The sequence below is a fragment of the Branchiostoma floridae genome, chromosome 14, assembly GCF_000003815.2.
Source record: "Branchiostoma floridae strain S238N-H82 chromosome 14, Bfl_VNyyK, whole genome shotgun sequence".
NCBI classification, from domain to species: domain Eukaryota; kingdom Metazoa; phylum Chordata; class Leptocardii; order Amphioxiformes; family Branchiostomatidae; genus Branchiostoma; species Branchiostoma floridae.
The window spans coordinates 11343398-11370448 of NC_049992.1; the positions used below are offsets into that span (position 1 = coordinate 11343398).

Sequence of the window (27051 nt, forward strand, 5' to 3'; positions counted from 1 at the left end):
TACCAAAAGCGCTACTAACTACTAGCCAACAAGGAATGTAGTCACAAAGACGAATTCAAAGCGGGTATTGTTTGGAAACAATCATTGTATAAAACATACCTCGCCGTGAGATCCGCAGGACAGTGATGTAAAATAGCCCCAGGACGCCGAACTACAAAACAGGGCTGGCTGTTTCAGTCCCTCGATCGCCGTCCCGTCCGTCGACTGCCACTTGAGTTTGGTCACCGCCTCAACATCACCCTACTACAGAAGTTCACACACGTGTGTACAAATCCATATCCCGAGTTCAACGTTTCAAAACTCAAAGTTTGAGGTACAAAAAGATTGCGGTCTTCACGGACAACGCTGACTATCTCCGCTTTATCTTTGAACTGACTGATGTGCAGTCTGATTGGTCAGAGAGACAACGATTGGATTACCCACAATACACCGCCCCAATGTACGGATGCAAAAAAATACAGAGTCGCATATTTAAGATATCCCAAAATTACCAACAATGCACTGCTCCAATGGAATCCCCTCCACTGGAGCAATCCACTGGAGCAGTGCATTGTTGGTAATCTTGCCACGAATGCAGAAAAAAACCATTTCGCATCCTTACGAATCCGAGTATCCTGGTATCTAGCGTAACGTGGATTGTCTCACTTGTATTGACACTACAAACTGTGGTGTCCGAGGTACAAAAAGGGGGAAAGATATGACCAAACTAAAAAATAAAATATATGCTCAAAAACAAGAGTGCTAGCCACGCATACATAAAAGTAAGTATCCTTCGGATGCTGTGTTAGTATCCGCCAATTACGTAAGCACACGAATTCCGTGTTTGCATTCGCAGCGATTCACGGATGCCAACAAATGCGTTACGGCTGTGTATGTGATCCGTGACTTTTGGTAATCTTGGGGATCCGTTAGCATCCGTCAGGATGTTGCGAATTCGTATACGTCTGCATCTGAACAGTTTTTGCTGATAAACAATAATCCTGACCGCGTATGCTTTTGTTTACGTTAAAAGTAAAGTATTCATACGAATGCAATGTTTAAATCCGTTAGTGACTTATAGATACCAACGAATGCATTACGTATGTGTATAGGGTCCGTAATTTAGGAAGTATCCATACGGATGCAGTGTTAGCATCCGTCACGAAGCACGTAAGTATACGGGTTCCGTGTTTGCATCCACCGTGAGTTACGGATACCTACGAATGCGTTGCGGATGTAAGTGGGATCCGTCATTTTTTGGGATCCGTGATGATTTTTGGGATCCGTCAGCATTTGTCAACATACGTCAGCATCCGTCAGGTGTTGCAAATTGTAATCCGTCAGCATACGTCTACATATTAGGTCCGTTCGTCTAGTGAAAGTAGTTCAATGTCCAGAGTTTGGAAGCTATGAAAGTCATTTAGATTGACGGTTATCAATTCTCGTTAAGTCTCGCGAGATTTGAAACTGTGTGATGTTTCCAGGCCCAAGGGCATAGCAGCTTCCGAAACTCTGCGATAACATTTTTATTGCACTTTAGTGGGCTTCACGTGACATGGTCTGTCAGCGTAACCCGTTTGAAGTTAATGTGTTCTCCTAGTCTCTGTACTGTAATCTGTACAGTACTGATGTTGGGTCGGAATGGATGTCAGAAACAAGTCCATTAACTGATCTTGTTATTGCGAGTGGCCGGGGCAAGATTTTCCGTCTACCTCCCCTGCAGATTGAAAAGTCTAAACGAGGTAGCCTGGTGAACTGTTTGACTCTCAACAAATGCCCACAAGTATCATCCCCACCGTGCATCATTGTACAGTCGAGTTCAACGCACGTCTGTAAAACGGCAACCAACGCCGAGGGAGGATTAGGGGAATGGGCGGATTTCAGTCCGGTTTTCCCCGTTAAGCCGTAGGCTGCTGTTGCGTACAATGCATTTTCTACAGGAACCCACAATGATAACACGTACTTCAAATTTGATCAATATAAAGCGGGATGTGGCCAGAGTTTGGGAGGGGAGGCATTTGTACTTGTCAAATATAATCCCTTTAAAATGATTTCTCCGGTAATGCGTTGTCTATCCAGATGGGGCCACTGTATTAGCTAAATATAGGAAAGTTTTAGAGGGCGTGGGTTTGTCGGTGAATACTGATTGTGTTAACGGGGCTGAAGGAATTAGTGATTAATCTATAACCCTTAGACTACTGTCCCTAATGGCATTCGGTAGGGTCTGATGAGTTTGGAGTGGGCAACGGGGATTATGTTTTTTTTCTGTGGTTAGAGCGTGTTGTAACGTCAAGTCCGAGTGCAGCACACTAAAGCAAAATTCGTTATGATGTCACACATGCAAGGGGCCGTTAAACCGAACCGTAACAGATAACAATTAGCGTTGAAAGCAATGTATTGAAATTGTACAGAGTTTTTAGAGTTGATCATCATATTCTAGGCAAAATGTACCGGATTGGACGGTAAATTTAAAGGAGACTAAAAATTTTCACATATATGTGACACGTTCCTACAGTAATGCAACGGGAGAAACCCGTTTTCGTTAAAACATTGGCTCGGATTACAAAGTGCTCTGCGGGCCCGAAAATCCATTTTCGACCTCCATAACCCAACCAAATTCAGTCACGCTGAGAGGTGGGAACAAATCGTCCGTATCTGGCCGCTGATGGTAGCTCTTAGTTTGACCAGCAAATGTAGGTGCTTTGATGTCTTTTACCTTTGTTTGACCTGTTGACCTGGCGGGTCGACGATTGAACAAAATTACCCATCTGCCGGGCTAGTTGTTATTCGTCACCGTCAGAACGGTGGGTAAGGCGGGATGGAATATGAATCCGTGCCCAGAGCTGTGCTGGTGCGTCCTGACTGGAAGGGCGCTGTATGCAGATGAGGCAGTCCTAGCGGCGGGGTTTCTCCCAGTCCGACAGATTACTAATTACGGAGAAGAATCACCGGCCTCTCCATAGAATTTTCAAATAGTCGCTAAACGAAACAGGCCTGACAACATTATCTTTTTGTTTCCCATTGTTTCTTTGTATCTTATATTATGTTGCAAAATAAAGAGATTATTTTCAAGAACGTAATAGTTTTCAAGAACTTGATACTAGAAAGAACAAACAGAAATCATTTAAATATTTCAAAACCACCAATTGTCGTAGTTTTAGTAGTTACATAAAGTTAATGCCACCATCAATAAGACTAGTCGAATATCAAAACGGAGTTTAACTGCGTACACTATCTAAAAATAAGACATTAGAATGAGGAAGTGAGCTTGTTAGTGGAAGGTAAGTATGGCAAATTGATCACACAGATAAATTTTTGCTATAAAAAGTAGCAGATCGCTTTGAATAATGAGAGGAATAACTCTCGATGATTAAATGAAGTAATTGATCTTAACTGTGCCATTTGATTTGCTTACCATGCAAAAATCTTACTTAACTGAAGAGCCTCGGAAACGTATTCGTCTTCGGCGTTTATTATCATGATTATAATGGCAAACAAATAGGTGGACAATTTTCATGACATTACTATATACAGCTGACTAAATTGCAACACTCAATTTTTGGCAGTGATATTCGTCTCGCCCCAAGGCGCCGTCAGCAATACAAAAAAATGATTAATTTCCTTGGACGTGAACTCTAAATTAAGCATGCGTGTACTGAGGCTCTTTTCAAGTGGAGTTGCCCTAAAAAGCGAGACAAGAATACCAAAAACCAGAATGAAAGATTGAGCGTGCCCACTTAAGGTGGACTCTCACTGCACTTGGGGCACTGGTGAGGCACTGTGGGGTTCGTAGATGACTCAACGAATTTCAGAGATAAAGAACGAATTTTCTTCTCTTCCGTTTTGTGTATGTTGTTGTGTCCTAGCTCGTATTACGCAATATTTAGATTATTAAAAATCGCGAAAATAACAAAACAGTAAAGGAACCCCGCAGTGCTGCACCGGTGCCCCAAGCGCAGTGAGAGTGCACCTTTACTTGTAATGCAGACAGTCTCCGTGCGGCTCCCTACTTAATCACGGTGGGGTGAGGACCTCCCCGTCGCTCGGTCAGCGGGATTTATTTTGTAATTTCTCCATTTCCTAAGCGGTAACCACAACCTCTGGGTACATATCGAACCGGGAAAACCCACCGCTTCGGCCGTGTTCAAATTACGTGGGGAAAGCGGCTAGTTGACAAGGTTAATTTCTAGTGACCGAATTCTCAACAAAATATTTCCCTACGCTTAACCCCGAGAGTGAGCCCAATAGCAGGCTTGTTTTGCGACAGCTTATAGCCACGTTGTCTGGAATACGTAATGAAAGAGGCATGCGTCAGTACATACACAACAACGTGCACAGACTGCGACATATCGTATAGACTCCGAATTGTGATTAAACGAAGTAAAACCTCGTCTCGATTTGTCATGTAAGTACACCACAACCCAACAATATCATAAAATTGTTCCCCCAGCTAGTTTCATCATGCGCACATCGCTCAGAATATCCAACAAATGGAAACCGTTTTAGCGCTGTCACACCGTATCATGATATTCTACTGAACTCAAATAACCCATATTGCAAATACGAATTGCTTTTTCATGCCATTAAAAGCGTCCCGGCATCTACGCAGACGTCCTATGAAAAAGTATCACAACTTTGATGACTCCAGCTTTATGGAAGGCTTTCGTGATTTCTTCCACATGATACAGACGTTGAAAAGATCACAAACTGCCACTCAGACGCACAAGTAAGACGTCCATTAAAGGCGGTAGATTTATACTTGTCAGAAGCTTCAGAGCTGATGTATGTAGAACAGACACGAATAGTTACCCCGGGGATTTTATGGCGGACAGAGGGTCTTCATCTCAGCGCACTCATGTTAGGGGAGGACTTTATACACTGGAATATCGATTACTCCTAATGTGTAGGATTTGTCCCGCGGACTACACAAAAACAAAGTTACAGATCCGAGGTGTTTGAAATGGCAATATGTCAGTACTCAACGCTGAAGCTGCTGTCGAAGAATGGGATGCTGAGGCACTGGGAATTCCGTAGTAATCCGTAAGCACTTTGTCCGGGCTGTAACATACGGTCTGAATTGTTGAAGATGTCAGGCGATGTGCAAAGTTAAGGCTGTGGAGTCTAGATCAACGTCTCAAGAATTAAACTTCTAAGCACTCCTGACTTTTATTGTCAACAAGTGAGAAACACAGGCAGTAAAGCATCCCTGATTATTTGCACAACATCTGAGGACGTTACGTGAGCACACTAAGGTCATATAAGCCCTCAGAGTATCTTAGCCATCAGCTAAGTGGACTTACGCAAATGAACTTTCCGTGTATCAAAGAGACTTGCTGGCGTTTGATGTGTGATGCGTTTTATCCAGTGTACTACACTCTCTTATCAATGTCATTAATCATGGCCACTCCACAACCATGTGAACAATAGGAGGAATATTCGGTGAGGGTGTACATATCCTCCTGTCAACTTTATATTGTATTTTTCACATTCCTGGTCTATATCTTATAATACATGTACAGGACTTTATCTGACTCGTATGTATCAAATATCCCTGGAGAAAGCCTAGCGGTAAGCAAGCAAACAGGCCCAGGAGCGAACGTTTTAGAAGACTAATGGAAGACAGACGTTGAGCTTACTTGTGTGACAGATATCTGCATTAGAGAAATCCTTACAATATCCTTGGCAGTACCGTTCAATTTGGTAGAACCCGGTTGATCCATGATGACAACACATACTGCCAGTTGGCATGCCAGCCAGTAAAGCATACTTTGCCAAGGTTAGTAGGATCTTATCATCGTTGCTGCCCGAAACCGGTGATTGGTTGGCACCCTTGTGATGAATGCTTGACTTCCAGGAAATTACTTTCTGGTAGAGACATACTCACTTCGGAGACTGGAGCGTCCTTGCCAAATAGACTTAACGGAAGAGGTCCATATCTCACAAACTGTCCTGCCTGGAAGTTAGGGGCTTCCGAATCTGGTCGATACGTTGCAGTGGTGCCAAATGGAAGACCAGCCTTGTGACTCACCCATATCTATTTTTTAATGTACATTTTTGTGCTATTTTCTTATCATTACATAGGGTATTTTTCGTTTCTCAGCGTTGTATAGTCAAGGTATGTCATCATATCATCCTCGAATGCAGGTCTGATGATGAGTTTCGTACAAGCTGATGACCAAAAAGATGAAGTGCACCTGTCGGGATATATGTTTCTTGCCAACGCGAAAAGATGACGATTAAGTGATCTGGGTCGTCTTAGATGTAGAAAGTCTGATATCAGGAAATATTTTTGCTGCATCAAGCCCTTTCTTACGAAGTACTTCAATGTCATTTTTTTTTGCAAACAGCGTCCTGGCAGATCTTCTGCATGAATTGTAACGAGGCACGAACCTATTTCAGTGCCAACTATTGAACAGTTTCTCCCCTGGCACGCCGCCTGGGTGAGCATCTGAATCACTTATTCGTTTGCGAGAAGGGCAAGTGAAAAGATGACCTTTCTGATTTTACAGGCGTTTTTAGCCAGGAGCCTTACGAATGGCACCGCAGAGGCGAATCCTGGCCCTAAGTGTACCGGGGCCCTGTGACCACATCTTCCCGGGTCGGAATCTCGTGCTTACAGCTTCCCTGGAACGTTATCCCTCTTTTAGAGCCATGTTGACCTCTGAAGAACCACAATAATTCTTCTCTTGTCCTAACGGCAACTTTTGTCCCGTTTACACCAACGAAGACTACATTAACGGCAGTTTGTTAAGGCTGCAAGGCGTGCATGCTGATAGGGGGGCTTTGGCTACTTCCGTTCCAGACCTTGTGAATGCTTCAAGCGCCTATTTAGTATAAAATGGAATCCTTATCGTGTCACTGGGTAATATTTTGTGTTGTTAGCTAATGGAAAAGGTGGGGGTTGAATGGCTCAATTAACGACGCTATATTTCAATTTGCCGTGAACTGAACATAACGGTTGGATACGACAGGCATGACATTTTTCAGTGTGCATTCTTCCTAACGATAAACTCATCACGTGTATAGTTAGAAAAACATTACGTCATGGGTAATTGTTTTCGTGAGTACGTGGGAATAGATGCCCTTGAGGAGTTAAGGGGCTTGCTTGTTTGTATCATCGTCAATAAGGGTTCGGTCACAAACGCCGTGCGATCGTCGTACGATCACTAACTTATGGCATTTTTTTGGGAGCGTAATGCATGTGTCCTGCAGAGTTCAGCAGTCGTGTTACACAAAGGCTGTCTAAGATTATTAGCAGTTGTTGGTCTTGTCACAGCCTGCATGAAAATCCTCTAGCATAAAACTTGTACGACAATCGCACGACATACGTGACCGCGCCCTAACTTAGTGCTTTATGCGGGCGTATGCAGACTTCATAGGAGACTTTATAAAAAAAAATATCGAAGCTACACAACTTTTAATAGCATTTGGCCATAAACTCAAAATGGAGCAGTTTTTGTTACCTTCTCGCGGGCATTTCAATCTGTGCAGTCTTATCTGGCTGTCTCAAATGTACGTATCGTCTGGAGCTGAGAGCGCTTTCCGTCAGAATGTCATAACCACTCAAGTAAACCAGCGTCTACTTGCTTCAACACGAATGCCCTGTAGTGATAGATCTTACATACTGCCCAGGCCGGGTGTATGTGCCGGGATGAACGAATTCTCCAGGCAGCCAGTAACCGCTGTGACTGGCGTTGGAAGACTTGTATGGTTAGAGGCTACCGAATCTATTCAAACCAAATCTCTCCCCCTTGGTTTGGCATTATTTGGGCTAAGATCATCATATGAATGGCAGGCATTGGTAATGGAAGGCATCTGCACCCTGTTTAGTATGATAAAAAGATCTCTGTCATTTTAAGTTTTAACACACTAGGAATCTTCACGTAACCTATGATCTCCAGCGTCCGTCCTTCCGTTCCCCGATGGAAGTTTGCTGCTCGAAATGAACAAAGCAAATCTGCAATCCCAAACCCTTAAGAGACAAAACTCTATCCTTACAACGTTTCAGCAGGTCCTAAATCTTAAGTTCGTTCAGGCCCTAGTGGCACATAGGACAGCAGGTTTCCTTTCTGTTTCAGTAGCATTTTAAATGTTTACTGGTAGGGGTTTCTAACCTTTCCGATCTAATATGATCGAAGCACGTGACCCCCATTTTAATCCCCCTCCAAAAGACGAGTGCAGCTGCAGCCCCAACCGAGAAGCCTTACCCAGAATTGAACCGGGTACTCCCAGGTACCAACTTATTGACCCATGGGCTCAACTGTGAGGCTGCTGATAATTGAGCTACAGGGACATCCCTCAGGTCGTCAATAGTGCCGCAAAACATTCGCAAAATCACGATAAAACCAATTGAATTTTGATCCCTAAAATGCAGGTAATATAATTTTCGAGGGTTCAATATTACCCAAGGTAGCGTGCACTCGGACCTACAAGATTCCTGGCACCTTCGACCCTAGACAAGAGATATGACAGGAAAGAGAAAGATTTCGACCCGGAGACGGCCCTACACCGGGAACAGAGGTAAAGTTTTTCCATTAGTCTCGGCCCCTTTTATTACTGTTTCAGTTGAAAGTTTTATGGTCTGTACTTCCACCTTCACCAGCGTAAATCTCACGTGATGAAGGGTTGGTTGGGCAGAAGTATGGATCTGTTACCAGACATTACACATTCCCTGTTGGGAGAGCGCCAACGTTGGGGAGATATGGACTCAATGACACGACTTCACCATTAAAGGTGCAGAAGATCCCTGATTATTCTAAGACCTGGTGGCTCTGGAACGGATCTGGTTGGTAAGTCCGCGCCACTTCAGGGACAGACACCACTATGAAGAACACATTCACGCTAAAGCAATCACTATACGCACGTACTCTGCTTTATGGTAAAACGTCACGACATTGATTACGATAGGGTTGTCCAATTATTTTGCATTTTCAAAGTCAAGTTTAGCAAACTAATCATAAAACTGAGTAGAGAACGTAACCAGTGCAATGAGAGACATTATATATACAAGGTTCTTTGCAGCATTTAAGAAAAAAGTAAATGAATCGAGGAGCTTGATGGCTAACGTTATGTATTTATGTGTTGCATATGTATAAATGCAATGGTTTATTTGATCGCCTTCGACAATTGAAGACTAGAAATAACAATAGCGACAACGAACAAACGAGCTGATTAAAGAAAATAATAACGAATGCATGATGAATATTAATTAAATAGACGTGGTAATTTAAAAAATAATGCACGTACACAAGCCAGGTTAGCTTGTTTGTTCAGACGAATGGCTTTTATGTTGGCGGATATATAGAAACAGCGGCGACGAGTGAATAATACATGTTTTTTCCCTAGTACCAGACGTCATCAGTGGGCACGGTTGTATGTGCACAAATGTTACACGGGACCACGTTTTGGCACAAACCAGGAATTCTAAAAATGGATATTTGGCTTCCTATTCAAACAAATACCAACGTAGCCGCAATGCAATACAGTACCACAAATTTAAGAAGACCGTACATGCTCCGTTACTTCTGGAACAAAACTGGCTGACAAATATATATCCAAAACACAGACGAATGTACACAGACGCACAACAACAATCCCCCATTCTTAATGGAGGTAAGAAGCATGATTTGAGTTCTTAGACTGCATACCTGTGCAAATATAGTATTTACTTACTGATTGAATATGTGGATTAGTTTACTAACAGGTGAATTAATTTTGACACAATACTAGGACATTATTTTGGTACCCTGGTGATGTAATTATAGGATATGCATCTCATGAATATTCCAGAGTTTGCACCCTTTTATTATGAACGTGTGCTCAGCGCTAACGAAGTGTTCCCGTGATGGCGGTGATTATAGAAACCCCGCATGCGCCGCAGCACGGCTGCAATTCCTCTTATGTAATGAAAAGTAGCTAACAAAGAGGATGTATTCAATTTTAGTGATGACCGGAATAAAACAGTCTCTAACCAGGCTTCTTGTGATGGCGGATTAACTCCTTTGACAGATTTTTCGCCATGTTCGTGTTAACTTCGACTTTTTTTACAGCAACCCCTAAAGTCTCAGTCTGTTGTAAACAAGCAGTGTGATAATAAGCAGACATTTTCTTCTCTGTTTTTTTTTTAGCTTAACCGTTGCGTAAGGCGGAGCTCAATAATTTCGTGTTTTATTTCCAACTGATGCTTCTTTTTTGTCAAACCCTCTAACCACCCCTATTGAGGTATAACTGAGGGGGGTACGTGACCCATTGCAGTGTCCCTCGCAAAAGCAGGTACTGTGTATGGAGATTACACTTCCGAACGACCGAACAAATAACAGGAGGACGATGGGACAAACGACTAAGAGGCTGTGTTAGTTTCCTCGGCTGAAGACTTGAGTGTGGTTTTCAGTGGGTTCGACCGAGCATTAAAAGCCTGGTGTATCTCTGAACAGCAGGGGCTGTGATAAAATTAGGAGGCCGTCGTTTCAGACTCATAACAAGTCATTTTCGTTAATCTGCCCGGCCCAGCGTGTGCTAGGGTTGACATTATTTAAATTGGCCCCTCCGGTTAAGACATTCTTAATATACGGGACATGGGGATCCAAATATGCTCTTCATATATTGGCAGCAATTACAGTCAAAGTGAACATGCAAAATCCATATTGAAGCAAAACAAAAATGCAAAACTATTACGTAAATAGCAATTAGACCGAATTGGTTTTCTGAGTCCGATTAAATACAAGCGTTTCTATGATTGACTACTAGACGTAATGCATATCTAAATCATAACCATTCATCCTGCTTATGAAGCCGATATTCAGCCCGTGGGCGACATTCGGAAAGTGAAATGACATTTTCTTCTGACTGAATAATTAACGTCGCCACCTGCTTAACTTCCGAGAACTAGCAGCGTGCTGGAACAGTAGGGTCTGTTTTTTCAACTGTCTAATGATGGTGTTTTCATTAAGCTAACACACCAATCTAAAGGTGTTGCACGAAAATGGCATAAATCAAAGAAGTACAGGTTTCAAGCACCAAATACGGCAACAAACAGCTTCAAAACTACCTGTTCTCAAAAATTGTAAGATTTTTGCATCACAATTGATGAGAGTGTATGGTGACATCAAGAACTATTATCCACATCGTGAAGACATTGTTGCATATGTCCATGATTCCTTGGACAGGTTAAATTGGGCACTCAGAAGGAGGAATCAGAGGATGTCCTTGCCATGACCTCACCAGGACTAAGGAATGTATTTACAGACAGCAGCAGGAACCATTAAACTGTAGCTGCCCGTGAGGCGGTTTCAGATCAGACAATGCGGAATAGCTTCTACGTAAGCAGGCACGAAACAGTCTCTCCCCACATCGCTCTAACATCCCCGCCCGCCCTGCTGTCGAATGTACGCCCATTCAGCCGGGATTTTGTAGCTTTATTCAATAGCCTATGCGTTCTGTAATCCATTCAGACTAGAAGGATTTTAAACATGTTTCTCGGATAGAAAACAGTAATCTAATCTCACGTTGAAGACACATTGTTGGCCAAAGTGTCTAAAATGTACATCACAAAGGGTTCCATGATTTCTACCAACACCAGTACTTCACTGAACTTCTGGTTCTTTATAGTAGTAAATCATATGCCGCATAGTCTGAGACAACGCCATGGCACAATGTTCTGGCAATGGTGTCAAGCATAGCAAAACACCAAAACCACGATGAAAAGTGGAGAAAAATTTCACCAGCTTACCTGGACTAACTTCCTGTGCAGGGCAGGTGGACAACAAGGTGACCGCCAGCACGAGCCGGAGCCAGGCGGTATCAGCCGACTCCATGGTTAGCGGCCGCGCCTTGGCTGCTTCTCCTGAGACGCGGCGAGTGAAGTTACGTCTGTATCTGAATGGATCTCGTACTGTGTGAGTCAGGAGGGATGGTTCACTACGGGAGGTTAGCAGGTGGTAGGTCTGTGCGTGCGCTCCGTACGTGTGTCCGTATCCGACCCACCGGTTTAGACCAAATATCAATTTGGCCTCCCTCTCACGTCTCTTAATAGCCGCGCACTGCTGCCCACTCTCGGCACTGTCGCTTCCAACCACAGATGGAGATGCGTTGCCATGGTAACGGGTCGATTTCCATCCTCGGTTTTACGCATCATTTGCGGCATTGAGGCGTCCAGTCAACGATGCCGCTCTCGCCCTTTCACTCGGAAATAAAGCAGAGCTTTGTGAAGCTTTCCGACAATAACACGCTTGTTAAGGGAACAACGGGAGCAAACGGCCGGTGCTCCGTGTGCGGGGAGGACTGGGGGAATCTCACCCCGCGGACTCACAGCGGGGCGGGTGGTGAGACGTCAACACAGCCAACCCGCCAGTCTGCCTGCAGGAAACTAACGGCTTCATAGCCAAGCGTGCGTCATGATCAGCGCACGCATATTCATCTAACCCTTTTACTGTGTGTTCTCTTCGGTGGGTGCTTCCTACCAGGTTCGCGTACGTGTCTCCTCTGAAGTCCGGACACACACTGGAGACTCACGGCGGTTCTGTATTCTGTATTTATCCGCCCTGCTTTTATCAGGCTAAAGGAAGAGTGCACTCCACTTCGCTATCCAAGTTTACCGTCCTCTACTGACATACAGGCATCTTTGAAAACACCAAGATATACAGATCTAAAGTCTGCGCTGTAGCCGTTACTTTTATACTGGGTTTATGTGCCAACTTTAGTGAACCATTTCTCTCGCAACAGCTTTCTAAAGCTTATTCAGTGATTCCACATGCGCATCTTCACTTGCTAGTTCTCAAGTCAGTTGAAAATCACGAAAGTTTGGAGGATGGTTTCTTGCTAGTATACACATGAGTAAAAGAACTTCAGATCAACCCGCAAAAATTATTTTGCAATTCTTCTTTCAGTCACCGAAGTGAGATATAGCCATGCCATGGAACTGCGTCATAAACTGTCGCATTAGAATGCAGTACCAAGGCCAGGCCGTAAGTCTGGGGATAGTATCCTACGGTATAAAACCCTTATCGCTGCGAGCAACGCCCGTAAATAATGCGTTTTACACCCTCGCTATGTCTTACGTTTAATCTTCCAACTCCACCAAGGCGCCGGTGGCAACACATGGCCACAAAAGGGGAGGCGATGCTGATAGCGCCGCCTTGTGGGTTGTTGGTGAGAAACAACGCACAATCTATCCGTTCTGAAAATGAACCAAAAAGTGAGCCAAAATGAATTAACAAAGACTGCAGCCATAGCGCATTATGTATTTATATTGTGTATTGTGTACTGATTAATTATAGTCATTATGCTGAACTGACCTGGATTTTTCTTAGTCTCCTGGAAGACGTGTCAGCTGGATGAAAAAGAGAAGAATTTGGTCAAATAGGGAGAGAAAGTTACTATGGGTTTTCAGTCAGTCTTTTGCCGGTCAGTTCACTCCTTGGCCAATTAACTCATACTAAACTTTTATTCCTAACTTGACCAAATGTCCCTATTACTATTCGGCCAGGCGGGAGACTAGATTTTTCTGACTATCAAAAAATCGGCTCTTTCTTCCATCAGGTCGTTAGGGTCCCTGCATGTGGTGACATCTCATTGAAAGCCAGCGGAAATGACGACGACGTTGCAAGTGAAAGTGAAGTGAAAGTAACGCTGCGCGCGCCCGTTCACGCCGTCTGCACCTGATCGCGGGAGATCGATCGGTCACAGGATGTACCGCGAGATCTGACCGCCTCCGTCGCGCGCTTTTCTCTCACCTCGCGCGATAGCTTCCGCTCCCCGGCCGCTCGTTGGAGAATAATGCTTGTGAGTGGTCATCCATCATGCCGGCACTTTTACGAGCTAGTATCGCCCACAGTTATATTACCTATCAATCTGAGGCAGCGGAAATTTAGACGGGCAAGCAAGGGGTCAGCGCCAACGGGAACACATTTCAATTAGACTTCTTAGACTAATTACATGTCGTAATGATGGATCTGACAAAGCGGCCCGGACGAAATTGAATCCGGCCAAAGTTTCCGTCGAAGGTCGCGGTTACCCGTCTCTCGGGTGACGGTTGAGGTGTCGGGACGGATCGTAACTGTGCTGGATGGGCTTTTATCTGGAACTTACAGCAACTCTGGGCAAGGACGGTACAAAAATGCTTCACACATTTTGCTCATTCAACTTAGAATGTGCAAAACAAATTGATACAAAAATCAACAAAAGTATTCATTTATGTATTCATTAAAGGTATAGACAGATTGTTACGTTTTACCATCGCTGTTATGACAGCCATTAGTGCATTTGCATGCGTATTTCACTTAGAGTTTTTTAATGTAACGTTAGACAGAAACAAATTAATAGGCACTCAAAACACATGTATACAAAAATGCAGCATGATAAATGAATTATCAAATGTAGTAGAACATAGGTATGAATCTCATATCCATATTGAAAGATGATATTCACAAGAAGGATGCTCCTTCCGTACCTACTGAAGTAAGGAAGATCCGTCTGGTCACACATGATGCGGACATGAGTGCCGTATCATACATCATCCACAGTCACCAACACACGCAGTACTCGCGCGGTGCGTGCAATGTTGGATTGGAACTACAAACTTTCCCTTCGAACTCTGTTTTGCTTATGTCAGCTGGGCATTGAAATTGACCAAAAAAAGGTAACATTTGCGAGCAAATGCATCAAACTTTTATGGTCTAGCCGCTAGACTATAAAAGTCTGATGCATTTGCTTGCAAACGTTACCTTTATTGACTCTTGCCTAACTACTGCTCTATTGATTAGAACTCAAACACATTGATATATATGTGCTGACCAACTCCTTCAGCTCTGTCCTACCACTTGCTATATACTCGAACACCACAAATTGTCTGATACTTTACTAGTTACGTTATTTGTGTGGAACAGAGAGGGAAGAGAAAGAAACGAAGATAAAACAATATACAGTATTTCCTTTCCCTGAAGGTAAAACATAATAAAGACCCAACCTCACTTTTTATCAATAGTGACCGGTCCCTCAATCATATAGTGCAGTATTGCTCATGTCGTCTGATTTCATCAGGGACCAATCATTAGATGACAGTGACGCATGGCGGGTCGGTGCGTGACCTGACTCCGGGTTACTTTCCCGAAAGTCATCAGTCTGAAGGAATGTGTTGGAGAAAGGGTCGTGATAGTGATCAACGGTTGGACAACCAACCTACGTCATCGGGGAGAATATACGTCATTGGTGATGGAAGCGGAAGTTCAGATGTGCACTGGCGATATTAAAGTACTTGCCTTTATTGCATGAGGGTGGGGGGTACAGTTCGGCACGACCAGCTTGTGAACTTCTGTACACACACGTACACACACACACACATACACACATACACACACACATAGACAAACACACACACAAACACACAAACACACACACACACACGCGTGTACACAAAGCACGCTGTATGTTCATGCACACACATATACACATATAAACACACTCACATACATATGTGCACATACGCACGCGCACGCACGCACACGAACAAACAAGTACAGACACGAATGCACGTATGCACACACACACACACACACACACACAAGGACGCAGAGTTTAGGATCTAGTATAAATATGTAGCGTTTGGCTGGAAAAGAGTCTTTAAACAATACATTTAAACATTTATTACGAGTGTTCATTAGTGATAGACCCCAGCTGTCTCCATATGGACTCCCCTGGTCTAACTTATAACTTGCCAGTCTATAAATTTGCCACATGTTCACAGCGTGAACCCATTCATTCCTATTAAACTTGAGCACGAGGCAAAATAAGTATAACGGATGGCGTCCGCTGCCGTCGTGCGGTATATTTAGCAGTCTGTGGTCGTCAGCGATCCCAAGCCGACTCAGGAGTTGGTAAAACCGGCAGTAAAATACGCCATTGCAGTGGGCACCTCGTCTGATACGGAGTTACTCCGTCTGAAGGTGGTATCTCACTGCACTTGGGGCAGTGGTGCGGCACTGCGGGACTAGATATTGCGTAATAGTTTATAATAATATAAAAATTTGACTTAGAAGACAACATGATACACAAAACGTAAGAAAATTCGTTCTTTATCTCTGAAATTCGTTGAGTAATCTTTCGAACCCCGCAGTACCGCACCAGTGCCCAAAGTGCAGTGAGATACCACCTTAACGCGTTCAGCTATCTGATCTTCACAGCGAGAAAAGTGGGTCATATGTTTGTCAAAAGAGGGACATCGCTTGGAAACATAAGTAGGTTATTTTGAGATAGCTTCGGATGGAGTTGTGATTTGAAATACTGCGAGTCAGTTGATCTACTATGTGATCTGTATTTCCAACAAGACACCTTGAAATACACGGAGGATATTTAAGACATATGCCTCATGTGGAATATAAGATACGTATACGTAAATTGTACCTCAGATGATAGGACTCAATGCATGTATCTACCACACTAGCTAGCTATGGCTGATAAGATGACAAAGACGCAAATAATTCTATGCCCGCTCCATCAAACGTCCAACCAGCTTTGTTATAAAGAGCTTTGTTATATATTGGATGATCAATATTGACGTCACCACGGAAGTAACGCACGAAACTTCCTGTATCAAAGTTGCACTTCTAAACGCATGCACTATATAGAGTTCGTATACTAAGTATATTATAGCTAGTAAATAAAGATGTCATACTAACCCTTGTCCTGCTGAGCCCGGCCCGTATATGTACGGGATGCACATATATGATGCCTGCATGTGGGTCCAGTATCTTTATGGGTTTGGGGCATTTCTCATTGAAATCCGGCATACTGCAGCAAAGGGCATCTGAAGCAGCGGCATAGAATAGGTCAAGTTTTACTGAACTGATTAATTAACTAGCTTAGGGGGGGGGTATAGGTTAAGTATCCCATGAAAATTCTCAGCATGACCAAGCTTCTAATACATAGGGTTGAATACATCCTGTATTACATGTATTAACTGGTATATGCTCAATGCCTGAAGTGACCACGGCCACCTGTACGATTTTACACGATATGCAGATTCGGTATATGCATTAAATGTTGATTCTGGTTGTTGAAGAAAAACTTACGTCATATTTTTTTCCAACTTTTATCTCACAAATCCTTTCAAAACTGGATTCTTTTAAATGGAACCTAATCGTGACGTTACGTAATACATTACGTTCAGAGATATATCAAGTTATGAGCCAGAAGGGATGTGCACATGTATCGTACTTTATTAACCTTGAGAAGTAACTCAAAGGTGACAAGTCAATCTACTCGACTAATAAAGTGTTTTGATGTAACCGCTAAAGTCTACTCTTTAAAAAGTTCGCCAAGTTTAATCAACAGTTACTGAGCTATGAAAGAAACGAGCAAAATTGCTCTCTTGGCAACACAGCTCCGGCAAACGAGAACGGAAATATGAGCAGAAATCCAATACTTGGCGGCTCGCGTCGCGGAAGTAATCCAAAAGTGATTAAGGAACACTGTAAAGGAATATTGTTAGCCTTTATCAACATGGACAGATGGGACGATAGCATCCACATGGGTGTTTGAGTGAAGCCCACCATTGCCAATGTCGTCTCCAAGGCGACGGAAAGGCAAAGAACCAGACGATAACATGGCGTCAAAACAAAGTGGAGCTGTCTGGTATGACTGTCTGCGACAGCTCGGCTGGTTACAAAGGAAGGGGTGCGGTAAATTATCTGCAGCAGCCGTGAGACAGCCTGGAGAAGGGTGAGAGAATAAAGGGGAACTGCAATGATTAATACTGACGGCTTTATTATACTCCCTGTAGGGATTTATGTAATAAAAAATGATCTACAAGAATCTAGATGCTCCGGTACGTACATCGTATTATGTTCATACCTGAATGGGTGACACTAATTTATGTTGCCTATCTTTTATTCATGTTGGATGATTACGGCAACAAAACATCGGTGTGTAAAAATGCAGCAGCAGCGTCTAATGTCGAGTTGGTTGCTTTGAAGATTGCAGCACTAAATATGTTCCTTTGCCATGAGGTGAACTCTCACTGCATTTGCGTCAAGTTTGCGTCACTGCGGGGTTCGTTCATTGCGTCACTGTTTTGTTCTTTTCTCCGATTTTTTTAAAGAATTAAGATATTGCGTAATACATAAAAGTATGACTTTGAAGACGACAAAATACACAAAAAGTATGAAAATACGTTCTTTATCTCTGAAATTCGTTGAGTATCTTTCGGACCCCACAGTGACGCAAGCTTGAAGCAAATGCAGTGAGAGTGCACCTATAGGTAAGGACGGTAATGACACGTCTGCGAGCGTATTGTGGGCTGATGTAGGGTATGTGGATGTGCGTGTTTCCCTTTGGTGACACGGCATAGAATGCCAGAGTGTCTTTAGGAGAAACGTGTGTGGCAGAGAAAACTAGACCAAATTAGTACAATCATTATATTCATGGTGTAAACTTGTCGTCTAAAAATAATTTACAGCGCTAGTCCACTAAAAACTGCATATTGGTGCGTACTATCTTTCTTATGAACAATCTAAACAAAACTATCTTCAGGTTGGCTTTTAGCCAGCCAGTCTAGCGACAAACAGCAATGGACATCTATATATAACTTTTATCAAGTTTCATACAATAACATAACACTCATGCAGCGTGAAAACTTTAAAAACTATATATTATTAACGTCCGGGTTGGTAATGGTTAGCGACAATGCAATACGTCTTTCATGGTCGCGTGATGATTGTGACGTCTCGCGAGACTTCACCAGTTGTAGCGTGACTAGCGTGACGTAGTTGTGAACAGATAGAAAGTATGTGTACACCAGCTGGTTGCAAGATCAGACAGCATTTCCATAAATTAGGATTTAAAGGCTTGACACATATGACATTTTCTTATAATCTATTGTAGTAATGTCACGAAAATGTGTGTGCGGTATGACCGTTTACACGATATAACCGTTAATCTTTGCCTACCAAACGACTATAACTCAAAACAGCACTAGCTCGGCAGCTATGCCCACAAATCGTAATCTGATGATGTTGTAAATCACAAGCGGGCACTCTGAAAGGTACATCCCCGCTGACTGGATCATAGATAGCTATTAGCAGTCCTAGTGGATGACGAATTTGATTGAAGAAGACGACGTAGGCGCCAACATGGTCGGAAAAACATGGCCGTCACTAATCAGGAGAGTAATTAGTCCTGCACACTGTGTTATTGGATCCTGGATCTGATCTCGGAACTGACGGAGGAACTCCAAGCCTCCACCTGGTAATTGGATTTTAACTGCAAACACAGGCGCCGACAAGCTTCGGGACAAAATGTAATAAGGAAGGCGTATGGCGGCGGCGGGCGAACGAGAATTAATAAAGACAATAAAATGACTGGAATTAGCGCTGTGAGAAATTGAATGCCAGCCTTAACGACGCCTTGATATTGGCGTCGACTTAAGGTTATTGGTGAAGGGGATAACTTAATACGGGTAATGTAACAACGTTGTAACTCTATTGGAGATAAAGCACTAAAGGGCCTTATGTATCATGGTCATTGGCTTTCGATAAGAACAAGTACTCACCGTGGGCTCGGAATTAATTGTAGTACCTATAACCGAAAATGCTTGCCGGCAGAAATACAACTATAATGCTGTTTTAATTGTTGTGATGGACTCTTTTGATGATTGGATCTCCTATGTGATTAACGTAACAGATACACCCACTCTGGCAACAGTAAAATCTATAACCTACTTAAGCCACCCCAGATGGTCTAACCATTCATCTTTCCATATTTATATTACGAATGTCTGAATGATTTAAACAGCAAGCCATATGGGTTCCATGTCGTATGGTTTATATCAGATCTCGTGAAAGGCAGTCATCATTTTTATCGTCATCTAGCTCTCTTTTACTTAAAAGTTTCAAACGAATCAAACCTCTGAGTTACATACGTGTCATCTGTATCGGCGAAAAAAACTTTAGAAACCTTGTTTTTATAGACATCTCAACTTACATCTCAGCTTGATGCTTTTCAAAGCTGAGGAAAGCAACTGCGTGTCCAACGATCAACAGTAAAGTATCTGCGTCATCCGGAGGCGAAGGCAATTTCTGGTCGAGGATCGCTCATTAAGATCGGTGGAATGTAGCGGTGGAGTAATTACTGGGGATCAGAGATTGGTAACATTTGTGAAGAAGTTGGGTTAACACGTCATGAGTCAAGGTTAAGGTCGTGTCATGTATTGATTTCCGATGGCACAAATGTTGCCGTGGCCACAGATAAGCCAGAATTCTGCATATCTAGCGTAAACATCTAACGGTCAGAAGCCTTTAACGAGCACACGGACTGAATGAGTCTGTACCGGTAACAAACGATGGCAGATTAAGGAAGTCATGTGGTTCGATACAATTGATGCGCTTGTATCTACCTGCAGTGATGAAAGTTTCCTGTAAACGGTGAGGCAATATAATCTAGGAATTGTATCGAGGGACTAGTATAATGTATGACTTCAAATATCAGACCTGAGCTTTCGGGAGACTTCCAATAAGCTTATATAGAGGGGATGAAAGTCAATAAGGCAGTATCGACCGCTGCGGCGGGATAGAAGCAAGTTTGATGTGGGCTTTTGTGGCTTTGGTCGTGGCGGCCGGATGAATCCACAGGTGGTGCAGGCACGATGAAGGGCCGCACCTGATGACAAATGCTGCCATTAGAGTGACGATATAACCAGCGCGACTGGACTAGATTACATCGCTTCTTGTGGTCCTAGTAAGGATCCCTGGAGAACGACTTCTAAAGTAATGAAAAGTCTGCGGAGTTCACGGTTGAAGCATGTGGTCTGGCTGAGGATAAACTAGTAATAACGTGAAGGAACCAGACGAAATGGACCATAACAGGCGATTATGGCTTCAATATTGACAATAAGACAAGGTGAATTGTTCATCATCAACGATGTGATAAGATAGATTTGCCCATATTCCACATTCTTATAAAATATCAAAGTAAGAGTCCGTATAATCTTCCGTATCTAGGGGGTAACAGCCCTTTATACCGCGGTAACGTTGCAAATATTTATGTTGAATATTGACTACATATACAGCTGCATGTAGCCCCAAGTTCTCCTCTTGCTCTATAAGTTTTTCCTCCACAGCTGAACAGCTGCCACGGATAACATTGACGATAACGACAGTGTATTCCTTTCTTCTGACAGTTGCACTGAAGGGGATGAAGTTATATTGATTGCCAATATCGTGACTGAAAGTTCCCCATAGATCTGAAACCTCCTGGATCCACACGTCCCCCGGGGCCCGCTAACAGGTAAGAAATAACGCCTAACAGATGCCTGTCGAACCTCCCAGGTAGCTTAATCAATGAGCACACCTGGGCCACAGGACATGTGGTTCGCACAAGGGTCTGATATGGGGTTGTTCTTGGTACAGAAACTATCGCTCAAGAACACATGTCTCCGAACTATTTCTAAATATTAAAATGTCAAGATGATATCAAATTAATAATGATGAAGGTCCGTGTTCAATTATGCGCAGGGTTGAAGTTTGTATGAAGGTTCAAAGTGACAATTTTTCCGACCGGTATTCAATTTAAACTTACGTCACCTTTCCAAACCGGGGCCCGGCCGGGCAGCTTTTGGGAACGTAAAGTATGAAATAAGAGACACCAAGCTACAGATATAAAAGTCATAAAATTACACAAGACGTAAAGAGTTAAGTCGCTGGCATTATTTGTGTATATTTTACGCACACATTTCTATACTTCGTTATCACAAACAGACCGGCCCGGCCCCGGTTTGGAAATGTGACGTTCGCCTAAGGCCTCTTCTCCCCAGACGCTGATCTGGCTACAATCTCCTAATTTGTATAACCCTTGACTTCATAATAGGAACATCATGCAAAATGTGAAAATATGGTTGAAAAGACAAGAAAACATACAAAGCGTAAAGAGATTAATTTTTTTGTCCATTAAAACCTTTGAGCGCTTGGTCGCCACTCGGTCGCTGCTTTAGTGGAATGAGGGCGTAATTCAGCCAGCATTTCTCCGTGCTGACCCATATATATGAGTGTCATCCCCGTATAAAGACTCGACAGTAAGTATCCTGTCTGTATCCCGGCTTCACCGCGGTAATGTGTCCATTTAGTAAAGGATTAACATGTCGACAACCTGCGCACGATTCTAATCGGGAAGGGCATAGCAACAAGACAAATCCCATCAATGAAAATAAATCAACTCGTCGTTTCTTATTCCTTCTCATTTATAAGCTCATTTCCTTCAGATGCCCCAAGGTTCACTATCTGCACGATTTCTATATAGGTTTCTGTAGATTGTTACCTATGGTCATTTGGTTGTCCATAGGCAACCGCCATTGTAGTCGGGTTTATGACTTCTTTCGCTGCACTGTTGGGGCACCGGTGCTGCACTGCGGGGTTCGAAAGATTACTCAACGAATTTTAAAGATAAAGAACGGATTTTCTTACGTTTCGTGTATTTTGTTGTCTTTTAAGTCATATTTTAACGTATTACACAAACTCTTAATTACAAAAAAAAATCAGCGAATATAACACAACAGTGCCGCAGTGAACGAACCCCGCAGTGCCCCAAATGCGGTGAGATAAGGTGCACTCTCACTGGACGTGGGGCACGCTTGCGGCATTGCTGCGTTCGTTCACTGCGTCACTGTTTTGTTATTTTCTCCGATTTTTTATAATTCAGATATTTCGTAATACGTAAAGATATGGCATAAAAGACAACAAAATACATAACAAGTAAGACAATTCGTTCTTTATCTCGTTCGAAAATTCTTCGAGCATCTTTCGAATGCAGCAATGCCGAAAGCGTCCCCCACGTCCGGTCAAAGTGCACCTATACCACCTTAACCAACATTGCGGGTTGGTTTATACTTTCTCATGTACGTCACCTATCGGGGTTGTAGGCGGGCAGCCTCACGTCGCACTCCAGTCTGTTAGTGCGGGATACCGATATTACCCCGCGTAGAGAGCAGAACGGGTGTTCCAGTGATGATCCATCAACTCCATGAAATAAACTGTTATCGACTAAGCCTTTTCGTCACACTTCTCGAATGATTCTGGGCTGGATGATTGCTACGTAGAGACGGGGGAACAGTAACAGGGCTGGATAAGGGTCCTAAAGCTGGTCTGATGATAAGAAAATAGAACCCTTTTTGAAAGGACAGCTTGAGAGTCCTGCACTACGCGTCATTAGCTCTATCGTTGCGACTACATTGGGGGATTTTTAGTGCGATATAAATGCACAACGACTCTCTCTCTCTCTCTTTCTGCACTTTTAGTAGAAGAAGTTCATTTGCAAGTACGTGCCCGAGGGCTAAATGAACAATATTCTACTCTAATACTAGTGTTGGCTATTTCTTAACAGGTTGGGTTTGACTTTTTTTGGAAGCAGAGGGAGACGAAAAGGCCCACTTTTTCTAAAATTTGTGGGTTCTGCGATTTCAAGAGAAAAGTGGCTTTAGTGTACATGATGGCAGATTGATGAACCCAGTACATATGGCCATATAACCCATGATGAAAAATTATATAACCATTTGCCAGGATTTCTGCCAATAGTTTTGAAATGATGGCAACCTCTCCTGGCCACATTGAAAAGCGTTATACGCTATGCGCCATAACCTTTTTACTAGTAATTTGTAGACTAACGTCGTTAATGTCTGAATGCGCCGATAGTAGATATATACAGTTGCTTACAATGTACAATTATGATTTATGGCACTATGATAAAAGTTAGAGACGAACATGTTGATATGTGCTCTTACATCCACGTCATGGTTAATGCTAATGTACGGGTACATTGATTGGGTGGATGCCATTGTACAATGTTCCTACTCCAAAAAAGCGCCTCCTAACGAAGTGCACTTTTTAATGGGGAGAATTTTTCTCGATGAAATACGATTGACAAAGCGTTCGTTTGTGTAAGTAATTTTTTTCTTGTTTTCTTTTTTAATGTTTTAGTGTCTATAGAAGAAAACACAAATGGAGTCAGTGAAAGTGAAATGCGTATGAACCAGTATAAAGTGTAAAACAGATTTCAATCTCGCGGGTTGAGCAGAGAATTTCAGGTTGACTTGATATGAAAAGATTTGGATCAGTGTTTAGCAAGGCAGCTGAGTTTCCTGACGCCGTTTCAATATAGCCCAATTTAATACCATTCCTTGTCGATGGGGGCGCTAATGTCGATCACTTGTGTGCGCAGAAACACATCTGTACCTGCTTCCGTTTTCATTACTTTCAAGGGCAGGCAGTCCACTGGCGCCAACTTCGTCGTTATTGCATTTTGTCCGATCGTCTGACTTTCAGCGCGACGTGTCTCAGAGGAGGCTGTCATTATTAAAAGGATATGTAATATTGGTTCCTATTTCCGCTATGTGTGGTGCTATTTTGTATGCTTTTTACTAGGAGATTATTGTTTGCCTTTCTATTTATATTATTATGTCTGTATGAAATTTGTATAACTATTGTTGTTGCTGAAATTTGCCATGCTTTCTCATGAATTAACATCACTAATACCGTCGAATTTATTAAGGATGCATTTTGATCTATGGTACTCGTATTGCCCTATGTTTCTGTTGCTGTTGTTGTTGTAATTTGTTACGCTGGCTTAAGAGCGAGCGTCACAAATACCAAAGGTACCGGCAAACCGATTCAAGAGATTATCTACTCATTACAGAAAACTGGAATTGGGTCCTTAGGCACAATGTAACAGTCTGATATCACCTGCGTGCAACAACATCACGTGGTCAAGAACGTCAGAGATGTTGCAGATTGCCGCTGTGAACACTACGATAACGGAGTAAAAAAAACGCAAACGTCCAAAGGGACACATACCTGGTAGTGTTGCACGCCACGCATGGCCTTGTGGGACACAATCCACGCGTCACATGGCAGAAAATGATGACGTCATTGAAAGATGCCATCTCTGAGCGGCGCATATCGCCCCCTGGAGACACACACAGGCAGCAGCTGTGTACCGTAGATTTCCTCTCGGAACGTTTCCTCAATTTTGCTTATCTTTATCATTTTCTATTTCATTTATTCAACATATTATTTAACTGATGACCTTTTATGTTATAGAATCTTTTAAAAGAAAAGGTTGTGGAAATTTAGCTGACGAAAGTTTCGAAATAGAATACCGTCCTCAGGGATATTAATAGTAACGTTAACATCATTTTCCTTGATAAAAAAGCCGTTGAGTTTAAGGCAATACCTTTATGCAGAAAATACCCAAGAGAAATTGCACGAGATGAATTTGCCCGTTGGAACATATTAATAGATTTTGGAACGCTCCCAGGACGACTTGAGGTACAGTGCCAGGTAACATGTAGAACTGGTAAATAGACCGACTGGAAATAAAGGGCAGGTGGGAAATGGCATCTGTATACGTCTTTCCTGAGGATTTTTTTTCCTTCGAAACACATGATATTACAAGAGCTGATTTTTACACTGTGCAGAAGTAGATGTTCAATGTCATCATCACAACAGATGTATTGGCCTTATATATGTCTGATATAGCTTTTATGAATGAGGACAGCGGGGGAAACTTTCATGTTTGCTATTCCTGGTCTGTGTTAAAAACTTACAGGATATCACCAACATTTGAACACGATCTGATACAGCGAACCTCACAGAAGGCTGTGTTCTCTCATTGATGACGTAATCTATTTGTTCAGGCACTCAGTGGATTTGATATATAGAATTACTTTGTCAGAAAATAGTTCTGTATGAATGGTAATTTTTCAGTAGAGGAGTCAATAAATTATAGTTGGATGTCGAGTTCTGTGAATCCCGTACAAGACGAATGGGGCGAGCTGTATCTCCTTGAGTCACGTTTTATGCATTGAATTGTCTGCCAACGCGAGGAAACTAACGGCCTGGTCTACTGTGTATGTCTGCATCCATCCATCTGGCTTAGCGGTGACCTCAAGTGGATTTCCATGGGTTGATAGTTACACCTTCGGCAGATCCATCTGTCAGCGACATCCCCGCACTCATTTCTCATGGATAGGGCTGTTCCGTCAACCCGACATACCCCCCTTGGATAGAACTTCCACTACTTCTTCCTGTCTGCCGTAATATCATCTTAACGGTAAAACGACCAATCTCCAAGCAGATCCTACGGTAGCATAAGATAGTATCAAAAGCTGTAAAGGAGTGAAGCCGGCCTAGGAGTGTGTTTGGCTACATGGCAAATGTACACCTCTTGGCTGACAGTTTAGTACTATCTTATGCAATCGTAGGATCTGCTTGAAGATTATACAAGTTCAACGACTACATCACCAATAACTGTTATCACATTTGTCTCATTGTCAGAATTGTAAACAGTCATTGATATATCATTGTTGAGAATTTTCAATCCAATACCCTCCCTGAGCATGGTATTCCCGAGTTATCGACTTTGTGACAGTTAGTATTGTGACGTATGACCACGTGCGGATGGTGGAAGAAAAGTACTTTATCTGTGATATGTCTCCAATCAACTTGTTCAACCAAGACAATTTACAAGCAAGAAGAAACTAAACTTTGTTCATCTATGAGAAGAAACTAAACTGTTTAGTTACTGCAGATTCTAAACTAGAATGCAGACTCTAAACTTGGGCAAAATTTCCCAAGTATAGGCAAAACGTGGATGGAGCCACATATCCATGTACACATGAGCAAGAGTATTTGTCGCCGTGGCTGGTAGCAGTATCATATAGTTAAGCCCCTGGTTACAATTAGTTAGTAACTGGGAGGACCCGATTCAACCCTAGCCTGGATATTGCATCTGCTATGCCCGTCGATGTGGCGTAAAATGAAGGTCCCGTCACGTTATTAAAGGGGAAGGGCTTAAGCACCAACTGCAAAACCACACCCTGCTACTGAAAACGTGAGCAAATGATCTCGAAGCAGATCCTACGTTAGGATAAGATAGTATCGAAAGCCAGCAAAGGAGTTAAGCCGGCCTAGGAGTGTGCCTCCGGTAGTCATACACACTCGGAGGACGGCTTCACTCCTTTGCCAACTTTCGATACTACTAACTACGGTAGTATCTAATGCTACCGTAGGCTCTGCTTGGAGATTAGTGAGCAAACCC

The 27051-nt window shown here is 42.9% G+C and overlaps 1 protein-coding gene across 1 annotated transcript in view; it reads right to left on the minus strand.

Annotated features, from left to right (window-relative positions):
- LOC118430555 overlaps positions 1–12100 on the minus strand; it is an 87175-nt gene extending 75075 nt beyond the window's left edge. Inside the window, exon 1 of the mRNA XM_035841491.1 lies at positions 11708–12100. Coding sequence (XP_035697384.1) covers positions 11708–11792 — 85 coding nt within the window. The 5' untranslated portion in view covers positions 11793–12100. The remainder of the gene's footprint in view (positions 1–11707) is intronic.
- Between the last annotated feature and the right edge of the window lie 14951 nt (positions 12101–27051).